The sequence below is a fragment of the Plectropomus leopardus genome, chromosome 23 (genome assembly GCF_026936395.1).
Source record: "Plectropomus leopardus strain MGB_pleo_1.0 chromosome 23, ASM2693639v1, whole genome shotgun sequence".
Lineage (NCBI taxonomy): Eukaryota > Metazoa > Chordata > Actinopteri > Perciformes > Serranidae > Plectropomus > Plectropomus leopardus.
In genome coordinates, this window is record NC_142198.1 from 24,227,501 (window position 1) to 24,242,500 (window position 15,000).

The window sequence follows — 15,000 nt, forward strand, 5'->3', positions numbered from 1 at the left end:
TTTAAAATGATAAAAGCTCGTCTCTGTCTCAATGAGTATTAAAATATTGACCGGTCAACATTCAAAGGGCCGATAACGACATTAAAACCACCACTGATGATGGTTCAATTAAATCTAATTAAATTAAATGCTGTTTACCTTCAATGATGTGTTTCCGTGACAACCCTCGCTCCGTCTCAGCCCTGCACACATGCGTGCACCCACACACACACACACACACACACAAACACACACACACACTTTACTGCACACAGTGGTAATAAAACACGTCTCTGGACAGCAACATTAAATATTTATTTGGTGTAAATACTGTGTGTATGAGACGCAGTACTCACTGTCCTCCCCAGTAGATCTTAGTGGTCACCACATAGCTGGACCTCCTGATGGAGACACACAGACACAGACAGAGACAGAGACACAAACAAGGACAGAGTTATTACAGAACAATTCCCATCAATAGCTGGAGAAGAAAAACTGCTGAGTCATCTCTTCAGATTACAATTATAACATCAAACGAGACAATATAATGTCCCAACGTCCTCAGAGGAGACGTCAACAAAGTCCTGACCTCCTCAACTGAGACAATAAGAATGTCCCATTGTCCTTCAAGCAGATGTTAAAAAAGTCCTGAAGTCCTCAGACAAGACAATAATAAAGTCCAAATGTCCTCAGACAAGACATTAAAGAAGTCCCAACGTCCTGAAATGGGACGGCACTTAGTCCAGCTCTTCCCAGGGGATCCTGAGGTGTTACCAGGCGAGCCGAGAGACATAGTCTCTCCCGTGTGTCCTGGGTCTTCCCCGGGGCCTCCTACCGGTGGGACGTGCCCTGAACACCTCACCAGGGAGGCGTCCTAATTAGATGCCCGAGCCACCTCATCTGGCTCTTCTCAATGCGGAGGAGCAGCGGCTCTCCTCCGAGCTCCTCCCGGATGACCGGGCTTCTCGCCCTATCTCTAAGGGAGAGCCCAGCCGCCCTACGGAGGAAGCTCATTTCGGCCACTTGTACCCGCAATCTTGTTCTTTCGGTCACTACCCAAAGCTCGTGACCGTAGGTGAGGGTAGGAACGAAGATCGACCGGTAAAGCGAGAGCTTTGCCTTTCAGCTCAGCTCCCTCTTCACACGACAGACCGGTGCAGAGTCCGCATTACTGCAGACGCTGCACCAATCCGCCTGTCGATGTCCCGCTCCATCCTTCCCTCACTCGTGAACAAGACCCTGAGGTACTTAAACTCCTCCACTTGGGGCAGGACTTCGTACCCCAATCCGGAGGGGGCACGCCACCCTTTTTTGGCTGAGAACCATGGTCTCGGATTTGGAGGTGCTGATTCTCATCCCAGCCGCTTCACGACCGGCTGCAAAACCGATCCAGTGAGAGCTGAAGGTCACGGCCTAATGAAGCCAACAGGACCACATCATCTGCAAAAAGCGACCCAATCCTGAGGTCATCAAACCGGACCCCGACAACACCCTGGCTGCGCCTAGAAATTCTGTCCATAAAAGTTCTGAACAGTATCGGTGACAAAGGGCAGCCCTGGCGGAGTCCAACTCTCACTGGAAACAAGTCCGATTTACTACCAGCAAAGCAGACCAAGCTCTGGCACCAGTTGTACAGGGAACGGACGGCCCGTATCAGGGGGTCCAATACCCCATACTCCCAGAGAACCCCCCACAGGACTCCCCGAAGGACACAGTCAAATGCCTTCTCCAAGTCCACAAAACACATGTGGACTGGTTGGGAAAACTCCCATGCACCCTCAAGGACTCAAGGACTCCTACCCCTCAATAGACCTTACCAGGTAGGCTGAGGAGTGTGATCCCCCTATAGTAGGAACATACCCTCCGGTCCCCCTTCTTAAAAAGAGGGACCACCAGCCCGGTCTGCCAGTCCAGATGCACTGCCCCACATGTCCATGCAATGCTGCAGAGACCTGTCAACCATGACAGCCCCACAACATCCAGGGCCTTAAGGAACTCCGGGCGGATCTCATCCACCCTCGGGGCCCTGCCACAGAGGAGCTTTTTGACCACCTCGGCAACCTAAGCCCCAGAGATGGGAGAGCCCATCCCCGAGTCCCCAGGCCCTGCTTCCTCACCGGAAGGCGTGTCGGTGGAATTGAGGAGGTCTTCGAAGTATTACTTCCACTGACCCACAATGTCCAAAGTCGAGGTTGGCACCACTGTCCCCATCATAGACAGTGTTGACATAGCACTGTTGACAGAGTACCCTCACAATGCATTTGGGTCTGCCAGGTCTGACTGGCGTCTTCTCCCATCATCAGAGCCAACTCACCACCAAGTGGTGATCGGTTGACAGAGTGCCCAAGACATGCGGTCGCAAGTCCGCCAACACGACTACAAAGTCGGTCATTGAACTGCGGCCTAGGGTGTCCTGATGCCAAGTGCGCATATGTCTGAACATGGTGTTTGTTATGGACAATCTTTGGCAAGCACCAAGTCCAATAACAAAACAGTCAACGGTGTTGTCGCTGCCATCATGAGCGCTGAAGTCCCCCAGCAGAATGAGTGAATTCCCAGAAGGAGCCGGGGGGCAATAAGTATTGCCACCCCTGCCCGGCGCCTCTCACCAGTGGCAACTCCAGAGTGGAAGAGAGTCCAACCCCTCTCGAGAAGACTGGTTCCAGAGCCCACGCTGTGCGTCGAGGTGAGGCCGACTACATCTAGTCGAAACTTCTCAACCTCGAGCACCAGCTTGAGCTCCTTCCCCACCAGAGAGGTGATGTTCCACGTCCCCAGAGCGAGCTTCTGCAGCCGAGGATCGAACCGTCAAGGTCCCCACCTTCGGCTGCTCACATTGCACCCGACCCCTTTGGCCCCTCCTATGGGTGGTGAGTACACGAGAAGTAGGTCCCATGTCGCCTCTTTCGGCTGTGCCCGGCCGGGCCCCATGGGTACAGGCCCGGCCAAAAGGCGCTTGCCATCGAGCCTGTAATTGTAATTTTGACTTCTTTGTGAGACACACAACCTCCCACCGCCTCACCAAAATGTCAGAATTTAGTTCCTTTGCATTTCAATCACGTGAGACATCCTTCCCTTCCGTCTCCTCATCAAGATTCAAATTCGTTTGTATTCTGAACTGTGATAGGAGGCCGAGGGGTGTGTTTCTCACACCTTAGGGCGTCGGTCCTTTGCATTTCAATCACGTGAGACATCCTTCCCTTCTGTCTCCTCATCAAGATTCAAATTCGTTTGTATTCTGAACTGTGATGAGTTCAACTCACACCTTTGATAAGAGACCGAGGGGTGTGTCCCTCCACAAGCATAAAATGTCTAGTTTTCCCCATGCTCGGGGTCTTTCTTCATCCTGACCGCTCACATGTTGATTGACCTTTTCTTTGCAAAGGAAATAAAACCTTGTCGGCCGACAGAAGTCTCTATTTCATTCTTCACCAGCAAAAGCAGCAGAGAATTTCCACCACAAGCCCCACCCCCAGGCCTGCTCCGGGGGGTCCACGGTGACCCGTGTCCGGGCAAGGGAAACTCTGCATCATTTGTGTCTTTCATCATAAGGGGTCCGGTGAGCTACAGTTTGTCTGGTCCCTCCCCCAGGCCATGTGTGACCCTACCAGGAGCATATAGCCCCCAACAACTGAGCTCCTAGGATCACTGCGATACGCAAACCTCTCCACCACAATAAGGTGGTAGCTCTGTTTTTTCTAAAATGTCTCAGATGTCTTCCTAATGTCAAATGACCAATATTATTGTTTGAGCCCTAAAGTGTGATCAGGTTCTGTCCACTTTTGCTTTGGACAGACTGCAGAGATCCTGCCATCTTGTTTTTACATGATCAGTGTTTTGTGGGGTCCCTGAGGAGTCCTGGAGGGACGGCAGAGACAGGACAGAAGAGACGGACAGACATACCTCCAGCCTTTCTTCTTCAGGATGTTTCCCAGAGTCGTCTCCGCCCTGAGAGACACACAAAGACACAAACCTTCAAAATAAAACTCAACATGTCCTTCCTGTCCTCTCACTGAGTCCCCCCCCCCCGCCCCACACACACACAACCTGAGAGACAGACAGGATGACAGAGATACAAACAGAGAGACAGAAAGGTGGACAGAGAGACAGACAGACAGATAGACAGATGGACAGTTGGACAGACAGACAGGTTGGTCCTGTACCTCCCTGAGGCGTAAACCTCTGCCGTGTCAAACAAGTTCACTCCGCTGTCGTACGCCACCGTCATCACACTCTCCGCCATCTACACACACACACACACACACACACAGACTCAGGTTAACGTGTGCAGAGACCTCAGTGTGTGTGTGTGGTTATGTAACGTTTGTTCATGTGTCGTGTTGTTTCGTACCTCATCAGAGATCTGAGAGCCGAAAGTCACCCACGTTCCTACGGAGACAACGACATCATCACATCACAACATCATCGCATCACAACATCATCGCATCACAACCATGGGTGTGTGTGTGTGTGCGTGTGTGTGTGTGTGTGTGTGTCTGTGTGTTTGTGTGTGTGTGTGTGGGTGTGTTTCTGTGTGTGTGTGTGTGTTTCTGTGTGTGTGTGTTTGTGTGTGTGTGTGTGTGTTTGTGTGTTGGTGTGTGTGTGTGTGTGTGTGTCACTGTGTGTGTGTGTGTGTGTGTGTGTGTGTGTGGGTGTGTGTGTGAGTGTGTGTGTGTGTGTGTGTGTGTGTGTGTGTGTGTGTGTGTATGTGTCACTGTGTGTGTGTGTGTGTGTGTTGGTGTGTTTCTGTGTGTGTGTGTGTGTGTGTGTGTGTGTGTGTTTGTGTGTTGGTGTGTGTGTGTGTGTGTGTGTGTTTGTGTGTGTGTGTGTGTGTGTGTGTGTGTGTGTGTGTGTGTGTGTGTGTGTGTGTGTGTGTGTGTGCTCACCCAGTCCCAAACAGGAAACTCTGAGTCCAGATTTACCAAGATTCCTGCAAAACAATCAGATCAATTCGTTTATTAACAGATTCCCAGAAGAAGAATTCGTGTTCTAGTTTTCCAGGCCTGGAAATTTAATGGCATTTAGAAAATCCTTAAAAGTTTTGGAAAAGTCCTGGACTTTTGTTGTGTGTGATGAAACTGTCAGAGTAACCGTCTGTGGAAAACATGGACATGACCGGATTTAACGTGACAGTAGACGTCTTTTCTGTGTGTGTGACATTTCTCTAATCTGCGTCAGCGAGACGTTTTCTTCTCCATCTCGTGTTTTTCATTGTTTTCTCCGTGTGAGCCACCTAATAAAGTATATACTTTATTATACTAATAAAGTATATACTTTATTATACTAATAAAGTACATACTGTACTAGTATATACGCCTAATAAAGTATTTACTTTATTAGGTGTTCAAACTATAAAGTTTGAACAGTTTGAATCTAAATTTGTATGAATAATGCCGGGTAAGAAAATAATGTCTAAGTTTGATGTGAAACGTTTCCAAACCTCTGCCTCGCATAAAAAAAGGCAAACATTTTTAAAGGAATAAAAAAAACGTTTTTCAAGAAAAACAAAAATCCCCAAGTATCTATGAGTTTGAAAGGCATGTGTCCTGTAAAAATCACCAAAAAATTTAAAAGTAAAAATTTTGCAAAGATTTTTAAAGGAAAGATTTTGCCTTTTTTTTATGAACAGAATTGACAAAAATGTCCCCAAAATGTGCAAAACTTTGTTGGTTTTTAGGCATTTTTGATACAAATTAACCCCAAAAGTTAATACAAAAGTGCCATTGATCTTAAGGGGAACATTAAAGATGCCAATAAAGTTTAAAAGAAAAATAACATTTTCGTAAATAACCAACGGTCCCTAACACGGGACCCGTCCACACTCTGAAGTCTCACTCAGGCTGCTGTCTCTGTTGCCGTGGCAATGTCTCAGTGAAAGGAAGAAAGAACTTTAAACAAATATCACCGTGGAAACCAGCACATCACACAACATGTGGTGCATGATGGGAGCTGTGGTTTCTGACCAATCGGACAGCAACCAATCAGACGCCAGCAGCGGCGGCGAGGAGTGATTAGAGCGACGTTTAATGAAACCTCTGACTTTAATTAACACACACACACACACACATATACACACACACACACACACTCTGATCAGCAGCTTTAATTCCTCAGAGGTCACACAGATGTTCACTGGAAACATGAAGACACAAGATTACAGTGATCAGTGTGTGTATGTGTGTGTGTGTGTGTGTGTGTGTGTGTGTGTGTGTGTGTGTGTGTGTGTGTGTGTGTGTGTATATGTGTGTGTGTGTATATGTGTGTGTGTGTATGTGTGTGTGTATGTGTGTGTGTGTGTGTGCGCATCAGTGTGTGTGTGTGTGTGTGTGTATGTGTGTGTGTGTGTGTGTGCGCGCATCAGTGTGTGTGTGTGTGTGTGTGTGTGTGCGCGCAACTGTGTGTGTGTGTGTGCATCACTTTGTGTGTGTGTGTGTGTGCGCATCACTGTGTGTGTGTGTGTGTGTGTGTGTGCGCATCACTTTATGTGTGTGTGTGAGATAAAAAAAAAACAACAAAATCAGCTTCAGACGTTTTTTGACAGACGAGCTAAAAATACAAACAGCTGATTATTCAAAAGTTTAACAGTTTTTAGACTAAAGAGAGACACAGAGGGACAGAGACAGACAGAGAGAGACACAGAGGGACAGAGACAGACAGAGGGAGACACAGAGGGACAGAGACAGACAGAGGGAGACACAGAGAGACAGAGACAGAGAGAGAGACACAGAGGGACAGAGACAGACAGAGGGAGACACAGAGAGACAGAGACAGACAGAGGGAGACACAGAGGGACAGAGACAGAGAGAGAGACACAGAGGGACAGAGAGAGAGACACAGAGGGACAGAGACAGACGGAGAGAGACACAGAGGGACAGAGACAGACAGACGGAGACACAGAGGGACAGAGACAGACAGAGGGAGACACAGAGGGACAGAGACAGACAGAGAGAGACACAGAGGGACAGAGACAGACACAGAGGGACAGAGACAGAGAGAGAGACACAGAGGGACAGAGACAGAGAGAGAGACACAGAGGGACAGAGACAGACAGAGGGAGACACAGAGGGACAGAGACAGAGAGAGAGACACAGAGGGACAGAGAGAGAGACACAGAGGGACAGAGACAGACGGAGAGAGACACAGAGGGACAGAGACAGACGGAGAGAGAGACACAGAGGGACAGAGACAGACAGAGGGAGACACAGAGGGACAGAGACAGAGAGAGAGACACAGAGGGACAGAGACAGACAGAGGGAGACACAGAGGGACAGAGACAGAGAGACACAGAGGGACAGAGACAGACGGAGAGAGACACAGAGGGACAGAGACAGACAGAGAGAGACACAGAGGGACAGAGACAGAGAGAGAGAGACACAGAGGGACAGAGACAGAGAGAGAGAGACACAGAGGGACAGAGACAGAGACATACAGAAGGACAGAGACAGAGAGACTCAATGTTACAGATATTTTGGGTCCAAGTTGTTATATAAAAGTCCATCATATAAGTCACTGATATTCTCGAGTCCCTGTCATAGGTATTCATGTCCGAGTCCAAGTAGTCCATCATCAGGTCTGAGATCACGTTCAAGTCAGCAACATTTTCTCCAAATACAAGTCCAAGTCTTTGATATACATGCCAGAGTCCGACTATCAACACAAGTCCGAACCCATGTCACTGATGTTCTTGTCTGGGCACAAGTCAAAATCATACATATTTATAATTAAGTCAGATATTTATGTCCGAGTCGAGGCTCAGGTCAGTGACAGTCGAGTCCAAGTCATCCGTATGTTCCGTCATCCGTAAGTCATTTATATTTATATTCAGGTCGGAGTCCAAGTAATTCGCACCGACTCTCAGCTTCAAATACGAGTCTAAATCTTTAATGTTCTTTGAAGTCCATGTCCAAGTCATTGATATTCAACTGGAAGTCCAAGTCATTAGTGGTCATGTCTGAGTCCAAGTCATTGATTTTCTTGTCTGGGTACAAATCAAAATGTCACAAACACAAAATTTTTTAAAAAGCCATAAATACTTGTGTTCGAGTCGGGAGCCAGGTTAGTGAGAGTAGAGTTCGAGTCATTCGTATGTCGCAGTCCTAACTGAAGTCTTATATTCACGTCACAGTCTCAGATCAAGTCATCCATATTTAATCCAGGTCAATTTTGAGTCATCGCGTCTGAAACCAGGTCACCAGCATCACCGAGTCTCCTGCAGACCGAGTATCAATATCCTAGTCACCAATATTCAAAGGACAGACACATCAATCATCAAGTGCTGATCAATGGCTCTGATCGGCTGGTCAAGCGGCTCAGATGTGGCAGCGTTCCACTTCGTTTCCCAGACAATGCACACACACTCAATTCAATTCTCCTACACATGTGGGGACCGTCACCCCTGACCCTGACAAACAGGTTAATGCCAAAAATCCCAAACCTGAACCTTAAAACCAGGTCTGAACCTTCAGAAAGGCCTCTGGATGTCTGTCCAAGAGGTGAGGACCAGACAAATGTCCTCACTTTACAAAAATGTTCTCAGTTTCCAAAAACGTCCTCACAAGGTCAGAAACTCACAAAGGTCCTCACAAAGAGGACACACAAACACACTCCCCAACACACACTGCACCTGTGTGGTCACATGACGTCTCACTCTCTCACCTGTACTTCATGTTGCTATGGCGACCGAGGGCCTCCTTCATGTGGGCGTGGCCTAACAGGGTGTTCCTGTTCGCCGGCTCCGCCCTGACCTTTGTCTGACAGGCGGGGGCGCTGCTCGTGTTCATCGCCACCCGCCGCTCCTTCAGAGGGTGCTCGCTGGCCCCGCCCCCACCGCCGCCCCCGCCGACGTTACACGCTATGGACACCTGCATCCCGGTCGCTACGGTAACAACTTTAAAGTCTCAAAACATGGTGTCGAAACCGCCGCTGCAGCCAAGGTCGCCGGTCACTATGGTGATGATGGAGAGGATTCATGAGTGGGACATTTAACTTTGGGCGATCAATCAGCCAATCAGATCGCACTACAGGATCACACACACAAACACACACACAACTTTCTGTTAGTCTCTGTCATCCCGTCCACCGTCCACCACTCAGTCCACAGCTGGACGAGCTGGACGAGGAGCAGGAGGAGGTGATGAAGGTGATGATGAAGAGCGTCCGTTTGTCCACAGGAGAAAAAAAACAGCCGGAGGTCAAAACGACAGAGAGGAAAAAAACAAGTGAATCTCCAAAATAAAAGCAAGTGTCCGTCCTCTGGACTCCACAGAGAGACACTGAGACACAGCAGAGAGACACAGAGGAGAGAGGGAGCCCCTCCCCCTCCTGTCTCACTCAGCTGCACACTGGGCGAGCGAGCATTAGAGAGAGAGAGCGAGGGAGAGAGAGACAGACAGACAGAGAGAGAGAGAGAGACAGACAGAGACAGAGAGAGAGAGAGACGGAGACGGAGAGACAGACAGAGACAGAGACAGAGAGACAGACAGAGACAGAGAGACAGACAGAGACAGAGAGAGAGAGAGAGAGACAGAGACAGAGACAGAGACAGAGAGACAGACAGAGACAGAGAGACAGACAGAGACAGAGAGAGAGAGAGAGAGAGAGACAGACAGAGACAGAGAGAGAGAGAGAGAGACAGACAGAGACAGAGACAGAGACAGAGAGACAGACAGAGACAGAGAGACAGACAGAGACAGACAGAGACAGAGAGACAGACAGACACAGAGACAGAGAGACAGACAGAGACAGAAGGAGACAGAGACAGAGAGGGTGAAACAGTCACCTCAGTGTAATCAGATTACTGCCTGCAGGGCAAAGTTTGGGGCAACAAACACCAACATCCTGTCTATGGTGGCCACAGAGGCCAAAACACAGGACAGGTGCGCAGAGACAAACAGGAGGACGCAGGTCGATCACACTGACTGCATGGAAACAGAAAATCCTCTTTATTTAACCCTTTAGGGACTGTCTGTCATTAACCCTTTAGGGACTGTCTGTCATTAACCCTTTAGGGACTGTCTGTCATTAACCCTTTAGGGACTGTCTGTCATTAAACTGCAGAAGCTGAGCTGACTGTAGTTTTGTTCTGATGGAGTACCTCAGATGTGTACATAAACGCAGTACTTAATGATAATAAAATAACAACAATATAATAATAACAATAATAACTAATAATAACAACAATAATAATATTGTTATTATCGGTTCTTCTCAGCTCTTGTAGCTTCCTGCAGATCATCTGATGCTGCGGACACACAGACGAAGAAGAAGAAGAGGAAGAGTGTGAGACCCTCCCCCACTCTTCCTCTTCTGTCCGTCCCGTGAGCGCGTGCTCGGCGCTGCAGCGGTGTGAGCGCGGCGCCTCGGGCTGAGGCTCTGCTGTCACTAATGTGGATTACAGCGGCGGCTGCACACGCAGCGTCTCCGAGCGCCTCCTCGGCTCTGCTCCTCCGCACTGAACTTCCTCTAAACCTCCTTTTGTTCGGGGCTTATTTTAGCCGCCGTCTTTCATCTGTCGCCCGATCCTCTCGTCGGCACATTTTTAAGACCACAAACCTCGTCCAAACACCAGAAACACATCAAAAGTCTGTCGGCTCGACTGACACTTTCTTCATTTTAGTGTTTTCTTTAACCCTTTGACACCTGAACACACGAGCTCACTGCGCTTCAAACTCAGCTGAGAGCCGCGAGCAGCCTCACCACCCGAAAATCAGCCCGAAATTCACAAAATCTTACAAATAATGACTGAAAAACAGCAGAAACACACGGAAATGTTTGAGTATAACACTGTGTTGAGAGTACTAATACTGTGTATGAGAGTACTAATAGTGTGTTTGAGTGTATTAGTACTGTGTTTGAGTGTATTAGTCTTTAGTAACAGCTGGTGTGTGTTGGTGTGTGTGTGTGTGTGTGGGTGGTGGGGAGGGTGATCGGGTGCCCATGTGTATATGTGTGGGAGTATCTGCATGAATGTGTGTGTTTTGTTGTGTGTGTATATGTGTGGGAGTATCTGCATGAATGTGTGTGTTTTGTTGTGTGTGTATATGTGTGGGAGTATCTGCATGAATGTGTGTGTTTTGTTGTGTGTGTATATGTGTGGGTGTATCTGCATGAATGTGTGTTTTGTTGCGTGTGTATATGTGTGGGAGTATCTGCATGAATGTGTGTTTTGTTGCGTGTGTATATGTGTGGGAGTATCTGCATGAATGTGTGTTTTGTTGCGTGTGTATATGTGTGGGAGTATCTGCATGAATGTGTGTGTTTTGTTGTGTGTGTATATGTGTGGGAGTATCTGCATGAATGTGTGTTTTGTTGCGTGTGTATATGTGTGGGAGTATCTGCATGAATGTGTGTGTTTTGTTGCGTGTATATGTGTGTGTGTGTGTGTGGGGGGGGGGTCAGCCTGTCTGCATTTCTCTTGACTTTCTTTGATGTTTTTCATTTCTGTTATTGTTTTTAATCTCTGTGTGTTACTCTTCGTATGAAAAGTGCCATACAAATAAAGATTTGATTTGATTAGTACTGTGTTTGAGTGTACTAACACTGTGTTTGAGTATAATACTATGTTTGAGTGTATTAGTACTGTGTTTGAGTATAATACTGTGTTTGAGTGTATTAGTACTGTGTTTGAGTGTACTGGTACTGTTGTGTGCTGGTGCAGAGTGATGATGCTGATACAGCCTCTGTTCAGCTCTGGAGAAAGATGAAGTGTATGTGCGTGCGCACACGCACACACACACACACACACACACACACACACACACACACACACACACACACACACACACACACACACACAACACACACACACACACAGCTGATGAATGACTGGAGCAGACCATATTTTGTAACCATGACTCAGCAACTTCAGGAGCCATTCAGAACCACACAGTCAGGACACCAGTCTGACCAGCATCAGCTGAGCCCCAATACAACCAGTACCACCAGTACCACCAGTACCACCAGTACAGTATAACCAGCATAACAAGTACAAGCAATAGAAGCAGTATAACCAGTATTTAAATACAGTGACATCAGACTGTGTGTGTGTGTGTGTGTGTGTGTGTGTGTGTGTGTGTGTGTGTGTGTGTGTACTGTGTGTGTGTACTGTGTGTGTACTGTGTGTGTGTACTGTGTGTACAGTGTCTCAGTGTCCTCTGCTGGTCAGTCTGTGTCATTACATCCTGCTCACTCACCAAACAACCACATCTGAGACGAAGTAAACACAAGTTCTGTAGACCGTCTCTCCTGTCTGTGTCTCCCCTGTCTCTCAGGTGTCTCTCCTGTCTGTGTCTCCCCTGTCTCTCAGGTGTCTCTCCTGTCTCTGTCTCCCCTGTCTCTCAGGTGTCTCTCCTGTCTCTGTCTCCCCTGTCTCTCAGGTGTCTCTCCTGTCTGTGTCTCCCCTGTCTCTCAGGTGTCTCTCCTGTCTCTGTCTCCCCTGTCTCTCAGGTGTCTCTCCTGTCTGTGTCTCCCCTGTCTCTCAGGAGTCTCCCCTATCTGTCTCTCTCCTGTCTGTGTCTCCCCTGTCTCTCAGGTGTCTCCCCTGTCTCTCAGGTGTCTCCCCTGTCTCTCAGGTGTCTCCCCTGTCTCTCAGGAGTCTCTCCTGTCTCTGTCTCCCCTGTCTCTCAGGTGTCTCTCCTGTCTGTGTCTCCCCTGTCTCTCAGGTGTCTCTCCTGTCTGTGTCTCCCCTGTCTCTCAGGTGTCTCCCCTATCTGTCTCTCTCCTGTCTGTGTCTCCCCTGTCTGTGTCTCACCTGTATGGCATGCTGCTGGTCTCCATGGTAACGTCACACTCCTTCAGGTAGATCTCGAGTCTCCGTCTCTCCATCAGCCTCCTCGCCGCCTCCAGGATTTGCGCGGCGAGCGCCGACTCTTCTTTCTCCCTCGTTTCTTTCCTCCCTTCGCTCTTCTCCTGTTTCCCAGAATTCCCTCTGGTCACCTTCGGCTTCTTGTTGAAGCCGTACAGATCCTCCACCGTGAACTTCCCGCCTTTTCCTCCCGCCGCTGACGGCCCGACCGCCGCCGCCGCCCCCGACGCACGGCCCGCAAACATGGCCGACACTGAGGAGGGAGGTAAACACAGAGGCTAATGCTAATGCTAATAACACAAAATATCAAAGCTAATGCTAATGCTAACAACAGAGACAAATATCAAGGCTAATGCTAACAACAGAGACAAATATCAAGGCTAATGCTAATGCTAATAACGCAAACACAAAATATCAAAGCTAATGCTAATGCTAACAACAGAGACAAATATCAAGGCTAATGTTAATGCTAACAACAGAGACAAATATCAAGGCTAATGCTAATGCTAACAACAGAGACAAATATCAAGGCTAATGCTAATGCTAATAACGCAAACACAAAATATCAAAGCTAATGCTAATGCTAACAACAGAGACAAATATCAAGGCAACAATGAAAAAAACAATAATCAAGGCTGAGTTTTATACTATGAACGGAGTCAAAAAATAAGAGCTAATGCTAATGCTTAAGCCAACAAAAGAGAAAAAAATTCAAGATGTGTGTTAAGCTAACTTTAACAAATTAAAAATATAGACGCTACTGCTAACTTTAGAAAAACAAAAACATCAAAATATCACTAAATCTTATTTTAGCAAAATAAAAATACTGAGGCTAATGCTAACTTAAGTTCAGCCAAAACACAAACAAATTTAAACTAAAAAACAAACCAAACAGCTGAAATCAAAGAGTTAATTTGTGGCAACGCACAGAATAAAAACAATGGAAACAGAATCAAATAAAAAACAATAGAAACCAATGATTTAACACTGAATTTTTCTATGTTCAGTAACTTCGTGTCTTGATGTCTCATCGTCTCTGGTGGACGTCCTGCTTTAGAGACAGCTAAAAGTTAGAGACACCTTCCCATCAGCCCCTGCAGGACGTCAACCAACACTTTACCTGGTTAAAGGTGTCCGTCTGTCCGGCAGCGTCCTGTTGTCCACTCTGTGTCCACCTTCGTCCGTCCCTCTGCTGAGACGCTGATATTAATCCTGTTGGTTTAATCCCACCAATCAGAGCTCAGATATCAGGTCTGTCCCTCTGTGTCTGTGTGTCCCTCTGTGTGTCCCTCTGTGTGTCCCTCTGTGTGTCCCTCTGTGTGTCCCTGGCTGTCTCCTGTTGCTGTTGATGGACGCTCAGGATTAAAACCTGTAGCTCCACAATATCAAACTCTGTGTACAGATGTTAAAGATGGCCTCTTACCCGCATCCGAAATTAATCTCACCCTAATCTCTCTCTCTCTCTCACACACACACACACACACACACACACACACACACACACACAGACACACACTCACAGACACACACTCACAGACACACTCACAGACACACACTCACAGACACACACACACACACACACACACACACACAGACACAGACACACACACACACAGACACACAGAGACACACAGACACAGACACACACACACACACACACACACACACACACACACACACACACACACACACACACACACACACACACAGACACACACAGAGACACACACACACACACACACACACACACACACACACACACACACACACACACACACACACACACACACACACACACACACACACACACACAGACACACACACACACACCGCTCTGCACACAGAAAGTACTTTGATTAGTTTCATTTTTTTAACATCGGCCTGAATCATAAATATCAAACATTCATTTTTAGAATTTGAACCCGTTTTAACCCTTCAGATCCTGTGTTTTTAAGCCCAGAATGACACCCAGAAATAATACAAGTCCTGTTTTTCTGCTCTGATGGCTGTGGGATCAAAAATGTCAGTTTGAATGGGTTTCAATGGAGCATTTTTGGACCTGAACAGTCTGAATGTAACTATTTAGTTTCCACAGTGTATTTTAGACTTATTGTAGGAGCTGAGCTGCAAATTCACTGATTACACTCAAATACACAATCTGGACTACATTTAGGACACATGCATCAACACACACACAGTTATCACAACAGGAAATGAGA

At 47.5% G+C, this 15,000-nt stretch overlaps 1 protein-coding gene across 3 annotated transcripts in view; it reads right to left on the reverse strand.

The window, feature by feature from the left end:
- The window catches only part of LOC121964669 (voltage-gated potassium channel subunit beta-3-like), a 30,954-nt gene that overhangs the window by 14,366 nt on the left and 1,588 nt on the right, over positions 1-15,000 (reverse strand). Inside the window, exons 2-9 of one of the 3 annotated variants that reach the window (XM_088074075.1) lie at positions 13,902-13,993; positions 12,728-13,034; positions 4,866-4,909; positions 4,331-4,368; positions 4,143-4,222; positions 3,883-3,927; positions 336-380; positions 139-182 (exon numbers count right to left, since the gene is read on the reverse strand). In XM_088074075.1, the coding sequence (XP_087930201.1) occupies positions 139-182; positions 336-380; positions 3,883-3,927; positions 4,143-4,222; positions 4,331-4,368; positions 4,866-4,909; positions 12,728-13,026 (595 nt within the window). In that variant the 5' untranslated portion in view covers positions 13,027-13,034; positions 13,902-13,993. Of the gene's footprint in view, positions 1-138; positions 183-335; positions 381-3,882; positions 3,928-4,142; positions 4,223-4,330; positions 4,369-4,865; positions 4,910-8,634; positions 9,249-12,727; positions 13,035-13,901; positions 14,236-15,000 lie in introns of those variants that run through there. The other 2 variants (XM_088074076.1, XM_088074077.1) reach the window with 2 other exon arrangements.